Source organism: Pinus tabuliformis, chromosome 3_2 (genome assembly GCF_031772625.1).
Source record: "Pinus tabuliformis cultivar Carrire ecotype Pingquan chromosome 3_2, CPIR1, whole genome shotgun sequence".
NCBI lineage: Eukaryota > Viridiplantae > Streptophyta > Pinopsida > Pinales > Pinaceae > Pinus > Pinus tabuliformis.
This window is the reverse complement of record NC_142302.1, coordinates 3,436,928-3,462,675: the sequence shown is the minus strand read 5'-3', so window position 1 is coordinate 3,462,675 and position 25,748 is coordinate 3,436,928. Positions and strand designations below refer to the sequence as shown.

General features: G+C 41.0%; 1 protein-coding gene across 2 annotated transcripts in view; it reads left to right on the top strand.

Moving 5' to 3' along the window:
• Positions 1 to 22,328, top strand: part of LOC149179522 (transcription factor ILR3-like) — a 156,749-nt gene extending 134,421 nt beyond the window's left edge. For both annotated transcript variants that reach the window (XM_089415684.1, XM_089415683.1), the window contains 3 exons: positions 20,744 to 20,821; positions 20,994 to 21,156; positions 21,388 to 22,328. In XM_089415684.1, the coding sequence (XP_089271810.1) occupies positions 20,744 to 20,821; positions 20,994 to 21,156; positions 21,388 to 21,654 (508 nt within the window). In that variant the 3' untranslated portion in view covers positions 21,655 to 22,328. The remainder of the gene's footprint in view (positions 1 to 20,743; positions 20,822 to 20,993; positions 21,157 to 21,387) is intronic.
• The last annotated feature ends 3,420 nt before the right edge of the window (positions 22,329 to 25,748 follow it).

Below are 25,748 nucleotides of genomic sequence, written 5' to 3'. Positions count from 1 at the left end.
TTAATGGATTTGAGTATGTAGAAAACTTTTGTGTGCTTATGTGATTGCGATTGGTTGATTTAATTTGCTTGCACTGAATGTTTATGCTAAATCTCTAGCTGTGTTTTTATTTAGTAGATCTAATTTGTTAGGAAATAATAAACCAGGCACTAGGGTTAGAGTTTAAAAAATTTGACCGAAAATTGTTCTCCATGTTACAAAAAATCCTTGTGCCCACAAAGTGTAAAGTCCCAAGCGCCAAAGTACTAGCTTTGTGTAACTTATGAAGGTTACCTATTGTCACCTCAATAGCCCTTCCTCTCTCTCTAGGTTGGCTTTTCTCCAACACAAGAGGTTATTCAATTACAAGGCCTTCATAACACATTCTTTTCAAGAGATTCCTACGATTATCCAATGACATTAAAAGCATGCAAAATTTAAGCCTCACATATGAGAGAATGATGCCTACAATCTTTTATTAAGCTTGCCAGAAATGATGTACAATATAGCCCAAAGGGAGAACTCCGCAATCCCCAAATTCCCAACTGTGAAAATGTAGTGAGTGAAAGTCTTCTGGCTTGTGCCTGTTGAGAAATCAGTATGTTGATTTCTCTTGTTCCTGTAGATTTCTCTTAACTTGATAATTACTTGTGAATGTTTGTTGGCTTCTTATTAAATTTGTATTCTCTTCATCAAGCAATTATCAAAAAGTACAAAACATGAAGATCACAAGACATAAAGAACATGAGATTTAAGTTCCAAGCCGAGGCAAAACCCCATAGGGGGGAAAACCCAAACAATCCTCTTCTTATAGAATCAGATCAAAGTGAGATACCCCAGACCCAAAACCAAGATTGCCATAATAATCCCAAGTCAACCCTCCTCCAAGTCTCCTCAACAAGTCAAAGTCAACCCACAAGTCAATGCTAGTCAAACCTTGTCAAATGACAAAGTTCAGACCTGCAATCTTCGGACCTGTAATTTCACAGAGTAACCACAAAACCTTCGCACGTGTGAGCAGAAATATAGTACAAAACAATAATTTCTCTCTCCTTTCTTCACTCTCTCTCTCCTTTGACTTTCACTGAAAATTTTCTTCCTTTTGCACAAATTTCGATGTGAATGAGTGAGTAAGTGATTGGTTTCCAAAGTGGTTGATTTTCCCTCTATATATACACATACAGGAGGTCAAATAGTTGCCTCTAGGACCGACTTGTCCAAGGAGGGCTGAATTGGTCTTGTGGTGACATTTTTGACTCTTTTGACTCGAGATAAAATATTTTTCTTTTTTCTTCCAATAAGTCCAAATGGGACTTTGACTCAATTACATTTATTTGACTCATAATAAATTTCTTTTTAACTCAATAAACCCGATAAGCATGAAGAACATGCTTTGACTAGAAAAATAAATAATAATAATGAATAAATGAATCAATATAATAATTACATCAATACTACGTTTGAATTTCATTATGAAGACCAACACTAGTTACATTTTGAACACTCCCTTTTAACTAGGGAGCTATTCATAATGACACAACAGGATACTCTCAAATTGAAATATTCTCATAAGAAAGGATTCAAATTGATAAGCATCATCATAACCAACATTGTCAAAAATAGCAAGGCCTTGACTAACAAGCTCTATCTCTCCACTAGATCAGAGCACAATATTGGGAGGCATAAATTTGGACACCACCACCACCTCTCAAGGCACATACCCTATCCGGATGTTCACTAGGTATGTCCTTACAGGACTATTTTTATCATGGATATCACCCATCCTCAAAGAATATCTGTCCTCTGGACTATTCTTATCTTGGATCCAAATCCTCAAAGAATATCAGTCCCAGATGTTTATCAAATCCACCATTTTCCCTACCAGCGCCTTCACTAGGCTTACTATTGTTAGTCGTGGCCATATTGCGTGGCACATGGAGAATATGGTGTCCATCCTCACTCACTCTCAACCAGGGAGGAGATCCTCACTCTCTTTCAAACAGGGAGGAAGAACCACAAGCCTAAGCTTGTCTCAAAAGTACTCATCAATGCTTGTGAGAATAATTTCGGCAAAATCACATAAAAAATCCTTTGTCGACGCGTTTCAAACTAACCAGTGTGGTTCATCATCAGGACAAGTTAAAGATCCAATCAGAGTGATAAGTTAAATAGGGACAGCAGGCCATTCCAACAGCTATATTTTAATGAGTAACGGATAAACAGGACCTCTAACGACTAGGTTTGACCAAGGCCCAAGGGGAGGGATCAAGGTTGATAAAAAACTTTTAATTAAATTATTTATATTGTTAATAATATTATTCATATAAATTAATAGAATAAATATAATAACATCGATCTTAGTCTTATGGTAAATCTCAAATTTTAAGTGACCGTTGTCTAATGAAGATATTAATAATATTATTATTAAATACACATTATTTCTATTATTGAAAGTAAGATTTAAATTTAGAAGATAATTGAAATAAGAGAATTAATAATAATATATATATATATATATATATTTTTTTTTTTTTTTGACCTTCTAAATAATATTAATATTTTTTTTTCTAAGTAAAGGCTAAATCTATTAATAAAGAGAAAATATTTACAAGGAGGTCAAGACCTCAGAGGAGGCCGAAGCCATCCAACAACACTGACCCAGAGAACATAAGACCAGATAACCCGATAACCCAATTCCCGGATTGAGATGACCCAATACATAATTCCCAGAATCCATACATACAAAAAATGCTGGCCAAGGTGGTAAACAACATTACAGGGCATATGAGAACTGTGGCCATGATAATTTCTGTGCTGCCCTGATAACCATATGCAAAACTGAACAAAAACAAAGGCCTGATAAACTTGCCGAGCCAAGACCTGATACAGAGCATATGACCATGAGAGCTGATAACTATGCCGAGCCAAGACCTGATACAAAACATGTTGACAAAAGCCAGAATAGCATAACACATAGGATAGAAGAACCAGAAGGGAAACTGCAATAGCAGGCGCGGTTCCAGAGGCATCATGCATTTTGCAAAGGGTCCCGAGCATCCTTCTCCACCCGGCAAGGAGAGCCCATCCACATGTCATCGACATTGTCCCCGGCGCCCGTGTCGCTACCACCTGGAGGAGCTACCAAACACAGATTGCAATCAGATGGGTGCGCCGGATCGACCGCGGTCAAATTGTTCTGAGCATTATCTTCTGGAGGCTTAGGGACCTCAGGAACGTTCCCCTCAACCTGCAAGTCACCATGATTAAACACAGTTCCTACCTCATCTCCCTGGAGCACGCTATCATCCTGAGACTGCGAGGGTGAGGTATGGACAGAGATACTGGGCCTGTCTTCTTCCTCAGCCAAAATGACAGTAATGCTAGCTGAGAGAATCGGTCTGTTGAGACGACTGTGAAATTTAAAGTGGGTGGTTTGGAATGAATTATGCGGGAAGGGCTTACCATGATCAGAGGACGGGGATGCCGAAGCCAAAGGTATGATATTCTGGGGAGCAGGCTGAGAACGTTCGTAGTTTCCACCGTTGCCTCCACGGCGAGAGCAACCACGATGACGCACCATCGTTAGGAGAACAAAGAGACCTGAGGGAAGAGATGAACAGGGCCAGACGGAACGGGATCGCAGGTGGGCAAGCCAGGTAAGGAGCTTACACCGGAGAAACCACCAAGCTACCAGAGCAACACTGGGATGCAGGAATAAGGACAGGCTGATGAAGAGAAACCCGATAAGAATGATAGTCGAAACCACAGACGAAGCCATGAATATAACAACCTGCGAAGAGTCTCGAACAGGGAGCGCATTCAATACCGAATGCTTGAAGAACTGCCGGTACAGAGAGTGATTCATATCATCTGCGGGAGGAGATTGAAGGCCGTGCAGGATTGCCAGGTGCAAATCCAGCTGCCGGCTTGACATGAGCCCGCATTGAATGAGCCTCGAGAGCACCCGCATCCGGGTATTATTAATATTAATATTACTATTATGATAAAGTAATAATAATATAAACTAATATCATATTACTAATATGATATAGTCATTAATAGTAATATTATTATTATTATTAACTTTTAGCTAATATTACTAGCTTATAATCTGAATAATTTTATTAAAAGACTAATATTATTACTAGGGCTACATTTTTGTATTATTTATAATTGTTAATGTTATAACTTTTATTATAAGGTTAATTTCATTTTCTAGGAAAATCGGCCGAGGGTGAAAGATTCATTTATTACTAATTATATTAAAGAGTAATACAATATAATTCAAACCTGATCAAGGGAGGATAAAAGAAAGCACGAAACAAAGGAAAGCAGGGATGAAGAGGTTAGGAAGACAGGGCTGGGATCCAGCAACTACTAATCTTCCAGCCGTCATCCCTATTAAGATTATTGGGCCTTTTCTCGATTTCAAGGGCCTCTCTAAATTTTCGATGGTGAAACTGCGCAACTTTTGCAATGACATGAGCCTCTTCTATACAAACATGATGTTTAGTCTTCTCGGCATGCTCTGCAAGGGCTGAGGACTTGGCCCTTCCATGCTTTAAGTCTGCCGAGTGCTCATTAATCCTTTGATTAATAGAACGACCGGTCTCACCAATGTATGGTGTCCCACAGGAACAGGGAATGACATAGACACCCTTCATGTCTTTAGGGTCGACAAGATCTTTTACAGATCTCAGGGAGCTACGGATGGTATTAAGAGGTCTAAAGGTCGTGGGGACATTGTGCTTCTTAAGAATCCTGGCAATCCTGTCAGTGGTCCCTTGGATGTAAGGTAGGTGAACCCCCATGACCCGATCTTTAGGATCTTTTTGGATTGAAGGCTCCTTTCGGGCCTTGCGGAAGGCTTTCTGACCCAGGTGTCTACTGTAACCATTTTTAACAAAGACATCTAGGAGATGAGCCTTCTCCTTTTCCAAGCTCTTTTCATCAGATATTCTTAAAGCACGGGTAGCAAGCGTGCTGAGAACACCCAACTTCTGAGCAGGGAAATGATGGGAGCTAGCATGGAGATATTGATCAGTATGAGTCTTCTTTCGAAATACCTGGTGGGAAAAGGAACCATCCATATTCTTAGAGATGAGAACATCCAGGAACGGAAGACAACCATTGACTTCCTTTTCCATAGTGAATTTAATGGCGGAGGACTGATTATTGAGATGACGGAAGAAAAGATCCAACTCAACATGACCATGAGACCAAATGACACCTGTGTCATCTACAAATCTCTTCCATAGCTTCGGTAAGAGACGGGCGGAGGCCAAAGCTTTGGACTCAAAATCCTCCATAAAAAGATTAGCGACAACAGGGGACAGGGGGGAGCCCATGGCAACCCCACAGGTTTGCTCATAGAACTCTCCTTCGAAGCTGAAAAAGGTGGAAGTAAGGCACAACTCAACTAACCGAGCGGTATCAGGGTCAGTGAGCTTGTTGATAACCTCCATGGCCTCATTGATGGGAATACAAGTGTATAGGGAGACCACGTCGAAACTTACCAGAATGTCCTCGGGTTCAAGCTTAATTCTCTTAAGATCATCAACAAATGATGCAGAGTCTTTGACGAAAGACTCCGTGCGACCAACCAAGGGTCTAAGCTTCAAGGCGAGGAATTTGGCAAGGAGGTAAGTAGGACCACCTATGGTATTGACAATGGGTCTCAAGGGAACCCCCTCCTTGTGGACCTTTGGAAGGCCGTAGATCCTAGGTGTAATGGGGTTGCCCTCTATGAGTTTCTGGGATAAAGGATTAGTGGAATTACAAGACTTGATCGCAAGAGCTACTGCTCTAGAAACCTTCTTAAGAGGATTTTTGGAAAGCTTTTTATAGCTTCCACTATTGCAAAGATGATCTAACATCTTGTTTCGGTAATCCTCTCTGTCAAGGATGACGACAGCCCCTCCTTTATCCGCTTTCAAGACTACGACATCGCGATTCTGGTTTAAGGTTTTTAGAGCCTCAAACTCAGCCTTGCTGATATTACTCTAGGGAGGTTTTGCTCTCCTCAGGGCCACGACACAATCTTGCCTAATCGTGTCTTTAGTTTTATCAGGAAGGCTCTTAATACCAAATTCCACGTCGCAGATGATGTCTTCAACCGGAATTTTCTTAGGAGCTAAGGCAAAATTAAGACCTTTTCCTAAGAGACTAAAAACAGACGGGGGAAAGGAAAAGCTGGACAGATTGATCACCTTATTGCCAGGAGGAAGAGGACAAGAATATCCTCCACGATTATGATCAGGGTTATGATTGCTGTAATAATTATTATTATTGTTATTAAGAATATCCTTACTACTACTACTTAAGAATATCCTTACTACTACTACTATTATTATTATTATTATTATGGATATTAATGTTTTCATTCCTAACTACTTCCTTATTATTATTATAATTATATTTATTATTATTTACTTCACTATTATTATAATAATTTTTCTTATCTTTGTTCAAAGTATTATTATTATTATGAATATTAATATTCTTATTCCTAGCTACTATATTATTATTGTTAGTATTTTCTTCACAATCATTGTTATAATTATTATAATTAATATTATATTATTTACTATACTATCATTATAATTAATAATAATAATATTATTAATACTATTATACTCATTATTTCTTCCACTATTATTATGGTTAATAATAATAATATTATTATTATTAATATTACTATTATTTACTATCCTATCATTATAATTAATAATAATATTATAATTCTTATTCCTATTATAATTATTATCTCCTTCACTATTATTATAGTTGATAATATTATTGTACTCATCTTTGTAAATATCATAACTATTATTAAACAGGAAAATCTCACCATTTCTATACACTCCGTTCATGCGAGAGCCATAACCGGGAGACGAACCAAAACGATTGTCGTTAAGATCTGCGGGGTTCTTACCATCACGTGCCTACATGCCATTAGGAAATCCATTGCACATCCGCTGTTGAGAAGAGGCCAGAGACCCGCTGACCGGAGACTTACCATTAGATGAAAAGGCTTGGATTGGATCCGGGGCTGAGAGGACCGAAGGCACCTCATCAACAAGCGACCGAACGGAGCTGAAGAGCAGAGGGGAGGCACGCAGGAGGGAGGAGTTTGACCTATCATGGAGAACAAACCACAGCGCCGGGCGAGGGTCTAGCAGCAAGAGAGTTTACCGGTTTAATAGACTGCGGCCAACCGGGGTTGCTGCTGGATTTAACACGATCTAGGCTGGGAGGTTGGAACGACAATCCAAACTCTAAGCGGTCCTCCGAATTGCCAGCACTGGAGGAGGGCGGATCTGAGTAGATCGATAAGGGATCGCCTGAAACCCTAGAATTGAGGAAAGAAACCTGGTTCTCCGAGACTCGACTGTTTGATGGAGGATTTGAAGCTAAATCAGGGGGCGAGGCGGAACACCTTGATAGCTTAAGAAACTTAGCGGACTGTCTGAGCTTGAGTAACTCCTCCAAGCGCTGGGATTTAAGAGTTGAGCAGGCATCGATCCTTGCCCACAGGGACGCGGAGAAAAGACTCGGAAGTTCTAGATGCGAAGCCAGAAGGAGTCGAGAAAGCTGGTCTAGATTCTTCCTTACTCTGCAAATCTCAGATCTAACCAACCCTAAGCTGGCTCTTAAAAAAACGCCATGATTTCTGGGGATATTAAGGTTATGCTTAATTAGGGCAAAGTCAAGAATAACTGAGGAACTCCTGCATCGCTTTAGAAATGCCAGATCGAACTTCAACTTTGAGACCTCCATGCGTGCCCGTTCGAAACGATGAACTTTTTTCGCAGTGGCTTCTCCGTGCAGGGAAATTATTATAGAATTTAGACTTCTGTGATCCATAATATGTTCGGCTCCTATCTGCATCATACTCTCGAATCATCTCGACCTTTCCTGGTTTTCTGACAATCTTTATATCGAATCCAACATGTTATCAAATAGTTCATCAAAAACCTGATGGAGCCAAACTTCTTCATAGTTGATTACGTAAACCTTCTCATCATAATGCAACAAAATTATGCTTTCACTCTTTTACAATAAATTGTATTGGCTTCCAATCATTAGTAGCTTCTTTATTAGCAACAATTACCTTTCAAGCCAATCAATGTACAACCAATTATAGCTCCCTCGTGGGTAAGCTTCTTCTTGATCAATATTGAATCCAACAAATCGATAAAAACTGTCTCATGACTTCTTGCTGCCTTTTCTGCCTCTATAGTGTACTTCTGCCATGTATTCTTCCTGGAAGCCATACCATATCCCAAACATTATTGATGTTAATCCTCATTATTGGAATTGCTAAAAGTAATCTATATATATATCCTTGAATCAAGTTGTAGGATAATATAATATATGTCAATCTTTGCTGTCGGCTTCCTTTGAAGTCTTCCTTTCACATTAAGTATCAACCAATCATAAGTTCTGCCAATAATTTGTTCTTACTGCCATATGTTACACAACCATCAAAAGAGACTTGACTTTCTTTTATTTGACCAAGCTAGACCATGCCTTTTTCTCTTCTGATCTAAGTGCATCAAGTTCTTCCTTCAACTTTCTTTGAAGATACAAGTCCTTTTGGAGATCGCTGTTTATAAGAAGTTTATGAAAACTTCCTCCAAGGTAATTGTACTTCTTCCTTCCAAGCCGCTATCAAATTGCTTCTTTACTTCTAGATTTCTCTTCAACGCATACTGTTAAGTTGTCTGTGTTGAAGAATGTAACTAGGTTTGGTCTTCATAAATGTATTTATGTAATGTACTTGTCAAAAGAATGAAAAATAACTTTTTATTATTGTTACAATGACTTATTAAAGCATGGGCTTCATGCTTGGGTCATCATTTTATTAGTTAAAGTCCCCATTGTGGACTCCTAGGATTAATATTGAGTCATTAGAGTTATTATATATTTTATGAGATCCTTCTTATGTTGGAATTTCCAAGTCTAACTGTTAGAAATCTTTCATGTACTTTCTAATTTATTTTTGCCTACTTGTTCTGTTTAATTAACAAGTTATTTACCATGTAAATACTGAAAATAAATACAAGTACATGCTCAACACATTACAGATCATCAACTGAAGGAAAAACAAGCACACAAGTGACTCTGTTGTTTTTGGACCAATGTACCCGGAAAAACCCTATGCGGGAAAACCAATGCAGCTATCTGAGGGTTTTATTATTAAACAGTTTCAAAATACAATCTGGGTGCCAAACCGGCTCACCCAACAGAGAATGATCTCGATAGTAGTACCTCTCAGTCGGAGACAAATATTCTGGCTAAAACCCCGGATGAACAATCCCACAGTTGTCAGCTCCAATCTGTCCCACGAAATCTCCAACGTCTGCCTCTAGGGACTGCGTTAGCCTCTCTGGCCCAGCGTCAGCCCAATTCGCCTTGCGTCAGCCTCTGGAGGCACTGCATCAGCCTTTAGAGCCTCTGCGTCACCCACGCTGACTCTCTTGGCACTGCGCAACTCCTGGTTGCCTCTGCGTGGGCCTTGACTGGCTCTACATGGCCTCTAGCTTGCTCTGCGTCCCTCTCTCCTGGCTACTACGCTGATGCTCCCGGTACCCTCTCTGCCTCTCTGCTTCTGTATTCACTGCCCCTCGGCTGCAACTCTGATCACTTCTTCGATTTCCTTGGCATGCCCTACCCCAGAAAATCGAATTCTTGATCAACTCGATGTGTTCTCCAAGTGACCCTCAAGACTCCTCTTATACTTTTCTCGTTGACAATTCAACGACCGAGATTAAGTCCATAATCAATGACTAAGATTAACTCTGGCTTGATCCATGACTTTTGGACGCTTCTAACACAATATTATGTTAATTCACATTAATATTTTATTTTCCCTAAGTTTAGACTTAGGGACTCCATTAAAAATATTAATTATTTTAATATCTCCCAAACTATTTAGAATCTGCCCAAACCATTTCTAGGTATTGGATATCTCATGTGCTTTAGCCTCTCCACCAATTTTTGTGGCTAGAGCACATCCGATGCTACCCCAAATCAACACTCCTTAGCGAGGATTGTGCTCTAGTAATACTCTTCAATGAGCATCACCCTGATCATCCGACATCGGTCTTGGTGCTGATGCTAGGCCTGCTGCCCAACATCCTTTGTACTACTGCATCATGTACTGCTACCCATGGCCCTGCCACTGCCACTGCTGCATCCGTACAACAAACCCTCTCATCATGCTACATCGTGCTGCCCATAGCACTACCACTGCTAACTGCTGTACTACAACTCAATTACTAAGAAGTAAGTAACTAATCTCCCAACTCTGACATCTCTGTCAGGCTAGAGACACCCACGATGCTGAAACTGGTTCTGTCGTTGACAAGTGCTCCCTCTCTGACCTCTACACTGCTGCAACAACTCCATGCATCTTGCACTGCTACCTCACGTTGTCCTGGGACTCCTGCACTGTAGCTCCCTCTGTCGCTCCATCCGCATCCGTCTCTACTGACATACGCCAGTACTGCTACTCCTCTTCGGGGCTTCCATAGCAAGGTATAATCCAAGAGACTGGGTACCTTGAGGATCCTGCCCCTCATCACCTGTAGTCCATTTGACTACAGCTCGATGTCACCCCACTTCCTCTCAAGTGGCGTGTGAGCACTCATGGCACACTCATCATCTGTCTCCATTTCTTTCTTCGCCCGTGTTGGCGCAGCCTTGGTCTCATAAGCCTCTCCCGTGCTCTTCTTCCTCGGACACTGGCTCACATAGTGACCCAGTTCCCCACAATGGAAGCATTTGACCTTGGAGAGGTCCTTCTTTCGTTTCTTCTGCTTTCCCTCAGATGCTAGGGCAACATCCTCCTCTTCCTCCTTGATTCTGACTCCCTTGCTGCTGCTTCCCGCCTTGGTCAGTGTTTTGATTTCTTCTTGGCGAAGAGCCACCCATAGTTCCTCCCAATCTGGATGGGTCGACCTGCCCAGTATGCTTTGGACAAACAACGCCCAGTCTTCTGAGACTGCGTTCAGGGCTGTCCTCACCATCAATTCTTGATCCTGTGTGGCTCCTATGGAAGTCAGCTGATCCCAGATCTCCTTCAATCGATTGAGGAAGGTGTCGATTTGTTCTCCCTTCTGCATCTGGTATGACCGCAACTAATTTTCTAGTAGCATCTTCCTTTGCACGGAAGTATGCTGATACAATTTCATCAGGGCCTCCCACATCGCATTTGCCATTTCCTTTTCGGCAATATGTGGTACTACATGGTCCTTGACCCCGTCAAGGATGATGCTCTTGGCCCTCGCCATTACCTCCTTGTACTTGTCGTTCTCAATTCGGTCAACTGGGATCGCTATCATCTTCAAGGCAAAGTGCTTGAGACGATTCTTGTCTAGAATGGACAAGATTCTGGCCTTCCAGACTACGAAGTTTGAGGCTTCGTCCAGTCTGTCCTGGTCTCTTACCCCGTTCACTGCCATTTCACTGTTCCTCTACTTCCCTTCTGGAAGTTCTCGGTGTGACTCCCTCTGAGCCTCGATTAACCTCTTGGAAACCCCTCTGCCAATGTTGACATGCCCCCACTCTAATTGTTCGTGCAACTGCACCACTGATTCGGATTTCTTAGCTAGAAATCCTCGGCAACAACTGCCGCCTTGGTCTTGCCATGTTAGTTACTGTTCTGACCACAGTACCCCACCAGCCTCACTCCGCAACTTACCCACAACCTCCTATGCCTCAACAAATTGAAGGTTAGAGCTTCTAGGCTCTGCGCAATCTCGACACTAGCAAATTCCTCACCTCCTGGCCACGGGCGTCAATCCTTCCTGATTGAAAAAGATGACCAAGCACTACGTAGGTCAGGTTTGCTCCCTTCTGCCACTGCGTTGATCCTCCTCCCGACTCAAACTTGATGATGCAGGAACTGCGTCACCCCTTCCTTGCTGCTTCTTCGCTAGGAACAACTTCTGTCACTCGAGACAGCTGTTTCTGCTCTGTTCGGCTGATGCCCTTAGTTCTCCTATGATCTGTAACCACGCTCTGATACCATGTTTGAATTTCTAAGTCTCACTATTAGAAATCCTTCATGTACTTTATGATTTATTTATGCCTACTTGTTCTGTTTAATTAACAAGTTATTTACCATGTAAATACTGAAAATAAATACAAGTACATGGTCAACACATTACAGATCATCAACTGAAGGAAAAACAAGCACACAAGTGACTCAATCGTTTTTGGACCAATGTCCCCGGAAAAACCCAATGCGAGAAAACCAATGCAGCTATTTGAGTGTTTTATTATTAAGCAGTTTCAGAATACAATCTGGGTGCCAAACCGGCTCACCCAACAGAGAATTATCTCGGCAATAGCACCTCTCAGTCAGAGACAAATATTCTGGCTAAAACCCTGGATGAACAATCCCACAACTCTCAGCTCCAATCTGCCCCATGAAATATCCAACGTTTGCCTCTATGGACTGCGTCAGCCTCTTTGGCCCAACGTCAGCCCAGCGCCACCCCAACTCGCCCTGCGTTAGCCTCTAGAGGCACTACGTCAGCCTCTAGAGCCTCTGTGTCACCCATGCTGGCTCTCTGTGCACAACGCTTGGTTGCCTCTGCGTGGGCCTTGACTAGCTCTACGTGGCCTCTAGCTGGCTCTGCGTCCCTCTCTCCTGGCTACTGCACTGATGCTCCTGGTACCCTCTCTGCCTCTCTGCTTCTGTATTCACTGCCACTCAGTTGCAACTCTTATCACTTCTTTGATTTCCTTAGCATGCCTTGCCCTAGAAAATTGAATTCTTGATCAACTCGGTGTGTTTTCCAAGTGACCCTCGAGCCTCCTCTTATACTTTTCTTGTTGACAATTCAACGACTGAGATTAAGTCCGTAATCAACAACTAAGATTAACTCTGGCTTGATCCATGACTTTTGGACCCTTCTAACACAGTTTTATATTAATTCACATTAATATTTTATTTTCCCTAAGTTTAGACTTAGGGACTCCATTAAAAATATTAATTATTTTAATATCTCCCAAACTGTTTAGAATCTGCCCAAACCATTTCTGGGTATTGGATATCTCATGTGCTTTAGCCTCTCCACCAATTTTCGTGGCTAGAGCACATTCGATGCTACCCCAAATCAACATCTTTGACTTTTGAACTATGTAAAAATAACTATTTTTGAGTCAAAAATGAATTATGTCACCTCCACACCAAGTCGACCTCAACTGGGCAATTCGACCTCACCAAAAGCCTATATATTGGAGCAGATCGAATTCATTTGGACACACTCTCTCTCACAAGTTTGATATCCAAGAAAGAGTTGGGAAAAAGTGCAGAGTTGGAGAAGGAGGCTAAAAGGAGTGCGAAGTTGGTCAAGAAGGAAGGGAAGGACAAAATTGAAGTTTTGGACTATCTCTCTCTCTCTTGTGGGCTACTTTAGTAGATCGAAGTCTCTTTGCCATAGTGGAAGTTGCTACTGCTACTAGTTGCTGCCTGTTGCTGCCAAGTTGAAGTTGTTGGGGTCGAAGTGCTGCTGCTTCTTGGTCGAAGATTTGGATTGAAGAAGGAAGGGCTGACTTGGTGTGGATGAGGTCTGTGTATAGGTTGAAGAGTCTTAGGAAAAACTATTGAAGGAAGAGATTTTGATTGGGTTTTCCCCTAGATAGGGGTTTTGCCCTGACAGAGTGCCTACACCTTGTGTCTTGTGTTTTTTTGATCTTCATACACACATAATCTGGCAATTGCTTGATGAAAGATAATTCAACAAGTAAAAGAAGGCAACATAATTCAAAAGTAATTATCGAGAAAGAGAAATCTAACCCTAATCCTACTAGCATTGATTTCTCAACATGGTATCAGAGCTAAGGTCAAAGAAGATATAATATCACTTCGTTGGCTTGAAGGAAATGATTACTCCCTCTATGACAAGAATGGGATTCAATACTACAGGAAGTTGGATCAAGAAGATTTTCTACTAATTCAACAAGGTCAAAAGTCAAGGGTTCCTAGCTGCACTTACAGGTTCACTTAATGATGATAATGGATCGTTGACAGTGGAGCATCAAGGCATATGACAGGAGAAAGTAAACAACTTTAGACTCTATCAAAGGAACCATCTTCTCATGCGGTGGAATTGGGAGACAACAAAAGCTATGCTGTTAGAGGCATGGGATCAACATCTTTGAAGCTGGAGAATGGAGCAAAAGTACATCTCAATAACATACTATATGTTCTGGGTATGAATTTGCTTTCAATTTATTTCTTAGAAGATAAAGGGGATAGAGTTGCTTTTGTTGATGGAAAGGTCTTGGTTTGGGGAAAAGATTCAAGTATTGATAAAGCTAGGGTTATTGGAGTTCGTGAAGGAAGCTTATATAGATAAGATAAGATAAAATTATTTTATTAATGTCCAACAAATGACCATAATAGGTCAACGGGACTGTCGGTTACACTGATTACATCATGCCAAGCCGGTGGACCAAACGGTCCCCTTTAACATTTCTTTTAAAAAGCAGAAAATACATCTATAATCTAAGTAAATGTAAATGTAGAAGCTAGAAGCCCCCGACTTCGAAACAAAGCACTGCGATGAAGCAGAGAAGGAGAAGAAGAAGAAGAGAAGAAGAAGAAGCAAGAGAGGAGTCTCCTGTCCAGTTCCTACTCCTAACTTTTGAGGTCGAGAGAAGAAAAATGAGAGAAGTTTGTCAAAGTCTACTGTCCTGTGGGCATACTGGGCTGTCGCTGCTGTCGCCTGGAGGTTCTAGGGCGCCTCCCAGGGGTGGATCCAATCCTGGAGCGCTGGTGCAATCTGGTGGGTCGGCTCCCCCGGGACCGCACTGATCTAGTCTCAGTGCTTGTGGGTTGGTCAATGGTTCTTTTGGTGCCTTGTGCTGATGGTAGCGCCCTAAAGAAGTCCGTGATCTTCTGCGTGGTGTCCGATCTGGTGGGGGGCTGAAGAAAATGGGCCCGAAATTTGAAGGCCTCTTGGAGATAAAGGGCAAGGCATCTCAGATTAACATATCTGAGGAAGCTGGTCAAAGTCTGAGAAGACCTGAAGAGACAATGGAAACGACCTCGAATCTCGTAGTAAGCAGGGCATCTGAAGATGAAGTGTGTCTCTGTCTCTATCTCCTGTAAGTGACAGAACTGGCAAATCCTATCTTCCCTATCGATGTGGTGATCTGTCTCCACCCAGAGTCTGTGAGACCCAACTCTGAGTTACCCGAGGGGGATTCTAAGGGCATGCATCCAATGCTGGAACGTGTACTGGGGTCTGATGATGAGCCCATCCTTGATCTCTAGGCAATGTTCTGCGTAGAAGGCCATTTTTGGACGCAACCCATTGGGAGGATTGGTCCATGTAGTCTGAATGTATCGTCTGTAAATATCCTCCTTAATGATTTTATTCAGCTCTTGCTGATTGGGAAGGAGGTGGCCTGGAGCACTCAGAGAGTACTGTAAAGGAGGGAGATGGTCAATCTGGATTCCTGAAGCCTCCAGAAGCTTTGTCACACTAGTGTACCAACATGTGGATTGGTCTGTCTGCATACGGGCGATGTTCTCCGAGGAGCAATATGCTAAGTATGGGTATCTGTCACGACCCTTCCTCGTGTCTGCCAGGCCTTGGAGCTTGTGCAGGAGTGACACTAACCTAAATATCACCTCTAGGCGGAAAGGTTGAGCCCCGAACTCTGCTAGAATGATGTGCTGAGGAACTGTCTGCTTGCACCTAATGAAACGACGCAAAAGGAGGGTTTGGACCCGCTCCGCTGAAGCCCAATTTGACTCTAGGAGAGAGGGACCCCAAATCTTTGAGCCGTAAAGCACTGTGGGGCGAATCAAAGTGTCCATGATGCTCATTTTGGACGAGATGTCTTGGAAATGGTGCTGGAAACACTGCCTCTCCAGAAGGGCTAGGGAGCCATATCCTTTGTTGATCCGAGGCTGAAGGGCTGGTCGCATGCTGAAGCGAGGCCCTGAAAACTGAACTCCCATATATGTATAGGTGCTGACAATCTCGATCTCTTCTCCTTTAAATAGGAAGTGGAAATCCGAGGTTTTCTTGACTCCATTGAAGATAATCACTTTGGTTTTACCCAAGTTCACAGTTAGATGCCTCCGGTCACAAAAAGCTGTGAGAGCATCCAGCTGTCTCTGAAGGCATTCTTGGGAGGAGGCAATAAGGGCAATATCGTCTGCAAAGAGGAGGATGGAAATCAGGATCTGGTGAAGAAGACACCCTTCTATATCCTGGATATGCTCCTGGAGGAAGGACTTAAGCTCATCGATATAGATCCCGAATAAAGTAGGAGAAAGGGGGCATCCTTGCTTGACTCCAATGGTGCTTTGGATGAAATCCGACATTCCTCCGACTGTGCAGAGACGGCCAAGGACGGCCTCATAGAGGCACATGATAGCTGTCAGGAGAGTCGAGGAAATGCCAATCTCTCTTAGCCTCTGGAAAAGATCTTCCCTCGGGACTAAGTCAAAGGCCTTCCGGAAGTCTACAAAGCAGCAATACACTTTAGAGGATCGATGCCTAGTCTCCTCAATCATCGCACGAAGAGTAAGGATGTGGTCGATCGTCTGGTGGTCTGGGTGGAATCCTGCTTGGCCCTTGGCCCTGAGTTGTCTCTACTCAAGGAAATGGGAGAGTGTCCTGTGGAGTGCTGTAGCATATAGCTTGGAGAATGTGTGCCCAACCATGATTGTCCTGTAGTTGTTGGGGTTGGAAGTAGGCCCTGACTTGTGGATCGGGTAGATAATGTGGTGTGACCAACCATCCGGAAATCCATCCCGAACCACCTGGTTGAAAAGGTCCACCAGATATCCTACTAGGGGGCGAAGTCCATGCTTGAAGAATTCTGCCTGGAAGCCTTCTTCGTCTACTGCCCTGCTGCTATTCATTGTCCATATTGCCTCTCTGATATCTTTGTCGGAGAAAAGGTGGCAGGAGGTGGGGGGGGGGAAGTAACCTGAATCAGAGGCTGCCCAGGAATGTCATACAGCTGGGAGGTGTGAGAGAACATTGAGGCAGGATCAAGGTCGACTGGGGTAGGTGAGCGCCGGGAAAGGATGGTCCCCCAGAAATCTTTAGGGGAGCGAAGGAGGAGAGTAGAAAGAACCTGTCTCCTATGGGCAATGAAAGGGCGCTTCATTACACCACCTCCTCAAGCCCTAGTTCATATGAAAATCAATCCCATTGAGCTATGGCATAGAAGATATGGTCATCTTCACTACAAGGTGATTCCCACTCTTAAACAACTAGTTCATGGCATCCCCGATATCAAAGAAGATCATGAAGGAGTTTGCAAGGGATGCTCTTTGGGCAAACATACAAGAAAACCATTTTCAAATAGTGAAACAAGGTCCAAAGAGATACCTCATACATTTTGATGTGTGTGGGCCTATGTCTGAAAAATCACTTGGAGGTCATCTTTACTATGTGACATTCATTGATGATCACTCTAGAAGACATGGCTCTACCTTCTCAATAAAAAGGATGAAGTATTTGAGAAACTCAAGGAGTTTAGATGTGAAGTGAAAACCGTAACCGAAAGAAAAATAAAGACTTTGAGATCCAACAATGGTGGGGAATACACTTCTAAAGAATCGATTGCATATTGTAAAGAAGCAAGAATTAAGAGAGAGCTTATTGTTCCCTACTATCCCGAACAAAATGGAGTGGCCGAAAGAAAGAATAGGACAATTGAAGAAGGTATACGAACAATGCTCCTTGATCAAGACTTACCAAAATTTCTATGGGGAGAAGCAGCAATGACAGCTGTATATATTCAAAATAGAAGTCCTCAGTAAATTCTTGAAAATATGACACCCGAGGAAGTCCTCCGATGCTTTGCTTTAAAGAATGCACCCGCTTTGTGCAACATTACTTTAGACTCTAGAGTATAGTGTCATTGTCCAATGACAATGTCATGCACAATAATGACCCCAAGGTGTTGTTACCAATGTTGTCAGAACCAAACTAGTCACCGAACCGGTAGAATCAACAAACTGGGAACTGGTAAAACGTTAGCTTAAAAAACCAGTCAACCATAAGCACATAAAATATTCAAATTTTATAGAAAAACATATATATTCATGTGCATCTGTATGAATCCAAACCATTTATACACAAATAAGCAAAAGTTCTCATTTATATATTATGTTAGAGTACACAACCAAAATAGCACCAAGTGCAATCCATCTCTGAACTGAAAATACATCAACAGACAAGCCCTATATGGTCTCTATCCTCAAAAAAAGATCATGCTTCAAGCCTTTGCCTATATTGGGATCTTCGCCATCAATATCGCCCTCTAAGCATTAAAATAAGATAGAAAACACTTAGCATGTCAAGTCTATTTTGTTTGGCTGATGGGTACATTTTTAGTAGGATCATGATAGAGGAATTCAACAATCAATGCCACTAACACCAAGGTACATGGAGGGGTTGGGGCTCTTGATTAAATGCTAGTTCCATACCCTCGCACATGACAAAATCTAATGGAAACATTGCAATCTCCCCAATCCTGAAATCCAAAAAAACTGTTAAGTTGCTGGATTTTGAGCGGGATCTAAAATTCTACTTTCTCCATATGAAATCCAATGAGTTCAAAACCACACTCAAACATCCTGTGTCAATTAATGGTAATGTTAAAATTTTAAGTAAAAGGATGAAAATGAAAGATAAAGGAGAATGCCACTTTTACCATTAATTGCATAGCATTAGTAGGGAAATATGGTCAAATACTAGGCTTCCCCAGTCATAAATCATTGCTTTTTAAAAAAAAGTTGCGATCAAAAGGTCCTTGATAACAAAGAAAATTTTAGAGGCTAACATTCATAGCTGGGCTAATTTTACATGTTTTTTCAAAAAAAAAGATTCGTCAATTTCCATTTTTCCTAAAAATGATTTGCCCATGTTTTATAGTATAAAACTATTTTACCTTAGAAATAACCAAAATTATATAGAGACTATATAAAATCATTATAAATTTGAATATTTTTACAAAGATATCACCAAATATTTTGTAGTTTGCATATTAGGGACTAATAAGATTCACTAGTTTCTAAATTTTAAGATAAATTTCCATCCTTGAAATTTTCCTTGCTTGATAGCATTGTACAAAACTGTCTGGTTCGGTACTGAACCAGCCAAAATGGTCTGGTTCACTGACTCGAACCATTTTTTCCCTCCAATCGGTCGGACCGGCTGGTTCTGACCGGTCTGGTCCGGTTCTAATAACATTGGTTGTTACACAAGGCAAGTCAAGACCACTCGATCGTGAACCTCCATAAATTCCATCTATCCTCCAAAACACTGTACTCCACTGGGTCAGCTGCCTCCTACAAAAACATTGTCAAAGCCCCAGGTGTTTGTGAGCCATCTCCAATCCATCAAAATAGGAAACCAAGTTGCAACATGTCAGCTAGTGCTTGAAGCCCTCCTCCTTGATGCACAATGCTCCACATCCCTTGTGGGGCGCTCTATAAACAAGTGGCTCCTCCACGAGGTCTCAATGAAGGGTGTCCACACTACCAAGATATATCCAACTCCCAAAGAAGAACACAGCCTGCAATCAATTGAAGTCAAGCACCCATCGAGCAAACTATCTAAACTGTGCATATCCATCATGAACGATCTTTCATGCTACAATCCATTTGGGACCATCTAGGGGTTGAACATACACCATGTGCTTGATATCTTATGAAACACCCACAAACATGGTGTAAATACTTTCGAAGTATAACCCAAAATCTAATAGTCTACTCCTACGCAGTTGATCAGTGAAGTTTTATTGAAAATAGTCTTGTAATTCTATCATTTTATTAGGTAATAACAAACTGTTTTAATGACAAAATATTTAGGGCTAAAGCTTCTCTTTTTGCTGTATAAATATATTCTCAATTGGTGGTGTGGAGACATAATTTGTTTTAATCATGCAGATAGTATTTTGTTGAAAGGTTTGTAGTAATATAGCTTGAAGTAGTGGATATATGTTAATTATGATTTTTTCCCGAAAGTTCAGGAGAGAAATCAGAATTTGCATACGCATCCATTTCCTGAAGTATGTTTCATAGAGGGTCTCTTGTTTGACTATCTGCATTTAGTTGTTACTGTGCAATGATATGTAAAAATGACATCCGCATTGAGGGGGGTTTTTAATCTCTAAGCATAAGGCTTTGTTGGAATGCTTAATTTGTCAGGGTCAAGCTTTTACAAATGCCTATGTCTACTAGATGTTTTGATTTAGGAACACCCTTTTTTTGGCACAAAAATTTACTCTAGAAAGAATTGCAGTACTTATTTACCTTGAATAACCTTACATGGCATTAGATGCTTGAAAAATTAAATATGGTAGAACTAAATGTTCAGATGTGTGGAGGATAAGTATCGTTGGAAAGTCCAACAACCTGTGCAGAATTTAAGTGGGTTTGGTATGGATAATGCTGGTTAGTGCGGTACAACATATTGCTTAGATGGACTCCATCTGTGATGCTGGTGTTATCAGACATGTTTGTTCACTGGGTGATGCCTCCTCTCAGCCTATGATGTATGGTCAGCTGGTAGAATCTGTTCTGCTTTTTGGACTTTTGTGACAATCTCTTTCCTCACCCTATGGTGCAGTAAATCTTGTATCTCTGAGACTTGCTGGGAAAGTTATTTATAGTATTACATGTTTGCCTAAATTATTCTCTCAGGTAGTTGGGTACCCTTGTTTCTTAATTGTTAAATGGAAAACTAGTTTAACATTTTTCTGTTGGCAGGGCACGAGAAGAGTCATGTGATAAACATGGCCTAAAAGCTTGCCGAGAAAAGATGCGGAGGGACAGACTAAATGACAGGTATGCTTTTCTCTATAAGCATTGTTTTGCCAGTTCCGGTGATTCACAAACAAGTTTATTATTTTTGCATATGATGTGCTGGAGTTTGTAATGCACTTGCAGACAAATATTTTGCTTCGAAATCATTTATTAGTGAACTTGTACTGGGTTGACTAACTAGCTATCACTGCAGGTTCATGGAGCTAAGTATCTTGTTGGAACCTGGGCGGCCTCCAAAAATGGATAAATCTGCAATATTAAGTGATGCTCTTTCTCTTGTGAATCAACTACGAGAAAAGGCAGGCGAGCTGAAAGACTCAAATGAACGACTTCGGCAATCCAATAAGGAATTGAAGGCAAGATATTTCAACTGATATTGCACTTTACTCTTACACTTTTTCTAACTTAATAGCAAAACCATTTCCCTCCTCTGCATCTATTCCATGGTCGTATACTTGTACCTGCCACATTTGATAGCATATATTTATCATAAACCAGGACTCTTTATATCTGTTGGGATCCATGAGATTAACTTTAATTTCTTTCGTTTATATTTAGCGTGTTTGGACTACAATTTCTATTTGCAGACAGAGAAAAATGAGCTTCGTGATGAAAAGACAAGGTTGAAAGCAGAGAAGGAAAGATTGGATCAACAAATGAAGGTTATGATGACTTCACCTCCAGGGTTCATGCCGCATCTGGCTGTAGCGCATGCATTCTCAGCTCAAAGTCAAGCAGGAAATAACAAGACTCTACCTATTCCAGGTTTTCCTGGAATGGCAATGTGGCAATGGATGCCACCAGCTGCAGTTGATACATCTCAGGATCATGCGCTACGGCCTCCTGTTGCTTAAGCACATTCTTACCATATCTATTGACTTGTCGTCAGTGTCTATTATGACCAGCAAAACTACGACTTTTTTTCAGGTGTTATGCTTTTGTTGGTGTTACTGCTTGCATCATCGTGGTAGTCTCTCATTTCTACAGTCATGTCTTCTTTCTGTTGTGGGGTCGAACTCATTGCTGCAGTACTGAAACATGAGTAATTGAATTGAATCTTAAAAGAATGATTCGTGAGCTTTGGGTGGCCACTGGGTACTTATCCCAACAGGCATATAAACAAGAATACAGCTGAGAATAATCTAGTCTTCTCGTGGTTTCAGTTTCTGTTCCAGGAAGATGTCAAATTCATTGCATATTTGGATTAGTGTTCCTTTCCCTACGTTGGAATTAATAAGACGCATAACTACTTTTCATGCTTTTATATCCATAGGAGTACTGTCTCTACTAAGATGTGATTGGGAGTTCCAATGTCTGTTCTAGGACTGTTATCCATAGTAGCCAGTGCACACCTCTGAAGTGAAGGTCAGAACGTGGGTGCATAGTAAGTATGGAATTACGTTTGAGAACTGAGCTTGGCCAGCTCCAAATGAGAATGTTGAAATTGGATTTTAATCAAATGCATGATACTGACGAGATGTATCGTAAATGAAATATTTCCTTAGTTCAAGATTCTATATTCCACTAACTGTACCCGCCACAACCATGCATCTTAGGATAAAATAACCATGTGCTTTGTGTAAGTATCAAACCACTTGAAGGGCATCCTCTAAGAAGCTATGCTTATGTTCATTATCATAACACTAGTGTCAATTTTAAATTGTTTTCATTTTATATTGCAGTTCATGCCTTTATTATTATTATTTGCAGTGGATTAGCTGAGATTCTCTATTAATGATATAGGAAAATTACATGTAGTTACAACAGTCATCGTGGAGCTTCTTCCAAAACTAGAATTACCTGATTAACATGGAGAACCAGGGTGCAAGAGCTTGTGGTGCAATCTGTGTTCGAAATACTGAGAGGGGGGTGAACCAATATTTCTTTCAATTGTTTATTTGCCAGTTAAGATTTTTGTTAATTAGAAGCACAAGTTATGCCAGAACACAAGAAATAAAATAAAAAATAACTTGTATAATAAATTTTCAGGTAACAATGATGAGGACACCAATCCTCTTTTACAAATTCTAGCTCAAACTTTTAGAAACACTTCAATTCTACAAGGCCCCAACCTTGTATGAGGACACCAATCCTCTTAAGCAAATCCAGGCACCAACCTGGTCTATATGAGGACACCAATCCTCTTAGGCTCCAACCTTTACAAATACTTCAAAATACTGATTAAAAGTCTACCAAGATAGCTCTAATCTACCGCTTCAAGGTGTCTCCATGGACTGCCAAAGTGGCTTCAAGGCTGCCCCAAGATGGCTTCAAGAGGCTGTTTCAAGATCTCTTCAGAGGCTGCTCCAAAGACTTCAAGAGGCTGCTTCAAAATGTCTGCAATGGCTGCTCCAAAAACTTCAAGAGGCCGCTTCAAAACGTCTCCAAGGGCTGTTCCAAAAACTGCTTCAAAAACTGATTAGATGAAGCACCAAAACTAGTTACCCACAAGGCCGAATTCCATATCAATGGGAGGCTGAAATCAATGCTCAATAAGTCTGACTTCTGTCTCAATACAAGTCTGTTTCGTTCTCAAAACATGCCGGATTTCTGTCCTTAGGCGGCCAAGCTCTGACCCTTACCACAGATACGAATTGTACACAGGGGGGTGGGCGGCAAGTTCTGCTCCTCACCACAGGGCTGAGTCTGAGGTAAACTAGGCCAAGCTGCAGGTGCCAAGGTCTGTCCTGGGGAAACCAAGGTCTGCTCCACAGAAGGCCGAGTTCTGTCCACAAGAAGAGGCTGAGTACAGGGTTTGAGTCTGATTTCCATCTCACAAGAAGGGTCAGATGAATGCTGAAGAGCCCAAATTCAGATCAATAGATAGCTTCAAAAGACACTCAAAACCTGATCAAAAACCCTCCAAGAACCCTTAATCCATAATAGAAATAGAAACCATAAAATCCTTCCTTCAATATGCTTCTAGGTTCATGAGATATGAACCTCTTCACTTTCTTCCTCACGTCTGAATCCTTTGTCTGCTTGCTTGACTTAATTGCTGGCTGAATAGAGGAAAAGACTCATTTATACTGTTCAAGTCGCCCAAACAGAGCCGACTTGACTGGGGGTGAGATAAGTGGTTTTTTGTCCTAGAAAATTCATTTCTCCTCAGTGAAGAGGAGTTAGGGGGCATGCTATACCTCGTTGGAAAGGGCTTAAAGTAATCTTTAAGTCTATGCTATTCTTCCCTTAATTTGGACATCCTTTGACATCAATAACAATTAATTTCTCAACAATCTGTCCATGGAAATAATAATTATTAGAGTACAAGTTGTTGAGAAATCTAGAGCAGTAAAAGTAGGTGATTTCTCTAGCAATGATAACTGCTTGTGAATATCTTTTTACCTTTTCTTGATTAATTCTTATTGAGCTTGATTATTATAGTGTTCTTCTCATCAAACAGTGACCAAAAATATGATGAACAATAAGACAAAGGACACAAGATATAACCTATCAGTCAGGGCCAAAATAAAATCTTCAATTGATGAGTCTATGCAATTCTTCCCTTAATTTGGACATCCTTTGACATCAATAACAATTAATTTCTCAACAATCTGTCCATGGAAATAATAATTATTAGAGTACAAGTTGTTGAGAAATCTAGAGCAGTAAAAGTAGGTGATTTCTCTAGCAATGATAACTGCTTGTGAATATCTTTTTACCTTTTCTTGATTAATTCTTATTGAGCTTGATTATTATAGTGTTCTTCTCATCAAATAGTGACCAAAAATATGATGAACAATAAGACAAAGGACACAAGATATAAGCTATCAGCCAGGGCCAAATTAAAATCTTCAATTGATGATTTCCAAGACCAAGACCCTTGACCTACCAACCTCTCCAAGACCAAGTCAAAATGCTTCCTTGAAACAATTCTTCTTCCTTAAGTCAACGCTGGTCAAACTGATTGTTTCACCACAGATCTCGACTTCTCTTCAGATTTCGGCCTATTGTCACAGGCCTGCAATTTTCGGCCTCTTCAGAAACCCTAGTTGCAACATGTGTGAGGGATAAACAACAATTTATCCCTTGATTCCCTTCTCGCTTGGATAGTGTCTCTTTCTTCTGCAATTCAGCTTGAAAGGTGACTTGATTTCTTCCTTGATTTGACCTTCTTGGATGACTGTGATAACTCGGCTACTTCTGCAATAGATAATACCAATCCTCCTCGCACATGTAAGAGATATTTACCCCAAAACAGACCCAAAACACTTCAGTTCCTTCTTCTTATTTCTTCTCTAGATGAGAGGCTCCTTTTCTAGTGATTCTCGCACTTCTTCCTCTAGTTCGGATACATGAAATGAATGCTCTCCAAGTGAAGCTGAGTCCTCCTTTATATAGTGATCTGCCCCTGAAAATAAGTCGACTTGTCCTTATGCTTAGGCCGCAATATCCTTCTAGAACGATCTATATCTTCTTTGGAAGTTTGACTTGTTTGAGTACTTGTGACAAGGTCTTGGCAGGTCTTTTGACTCCTATAATGACTCAAATACATACGCAACATGCTCAAGAAGGGTCTCTCATACATGACAAAGACTTATTTGACTTTATGACCTAATGACCAATCCTAAGAGCTCACAATGGGAGCTTGATCTATAAAAATAAAATTCCTTGAGCATGAAACCCATGACTCAAGCATAACATAAATAATTTTATTTTTTCTTCTTTACATCAATTACATAAAATCATGATTACACATGTCATTATGAAGACCGAACCTAGTTACATATTTCAACACTCCCTCTTAATTAGGGAGGTATTCATAATCCATACAAGGTACTTGGACATTCCCAATCTGAAGAATTCTCATAAGAAGAGTCGGATTGGTAACCCATCTGTTTAGCATCATATCATCCAACATTGTCACATAGCAAGGTCAAGACTATTTGCTCTAGCTCTCCACAAGATCAGAGCACAATGTTGGTGAGATCAATGATTTATAGACACC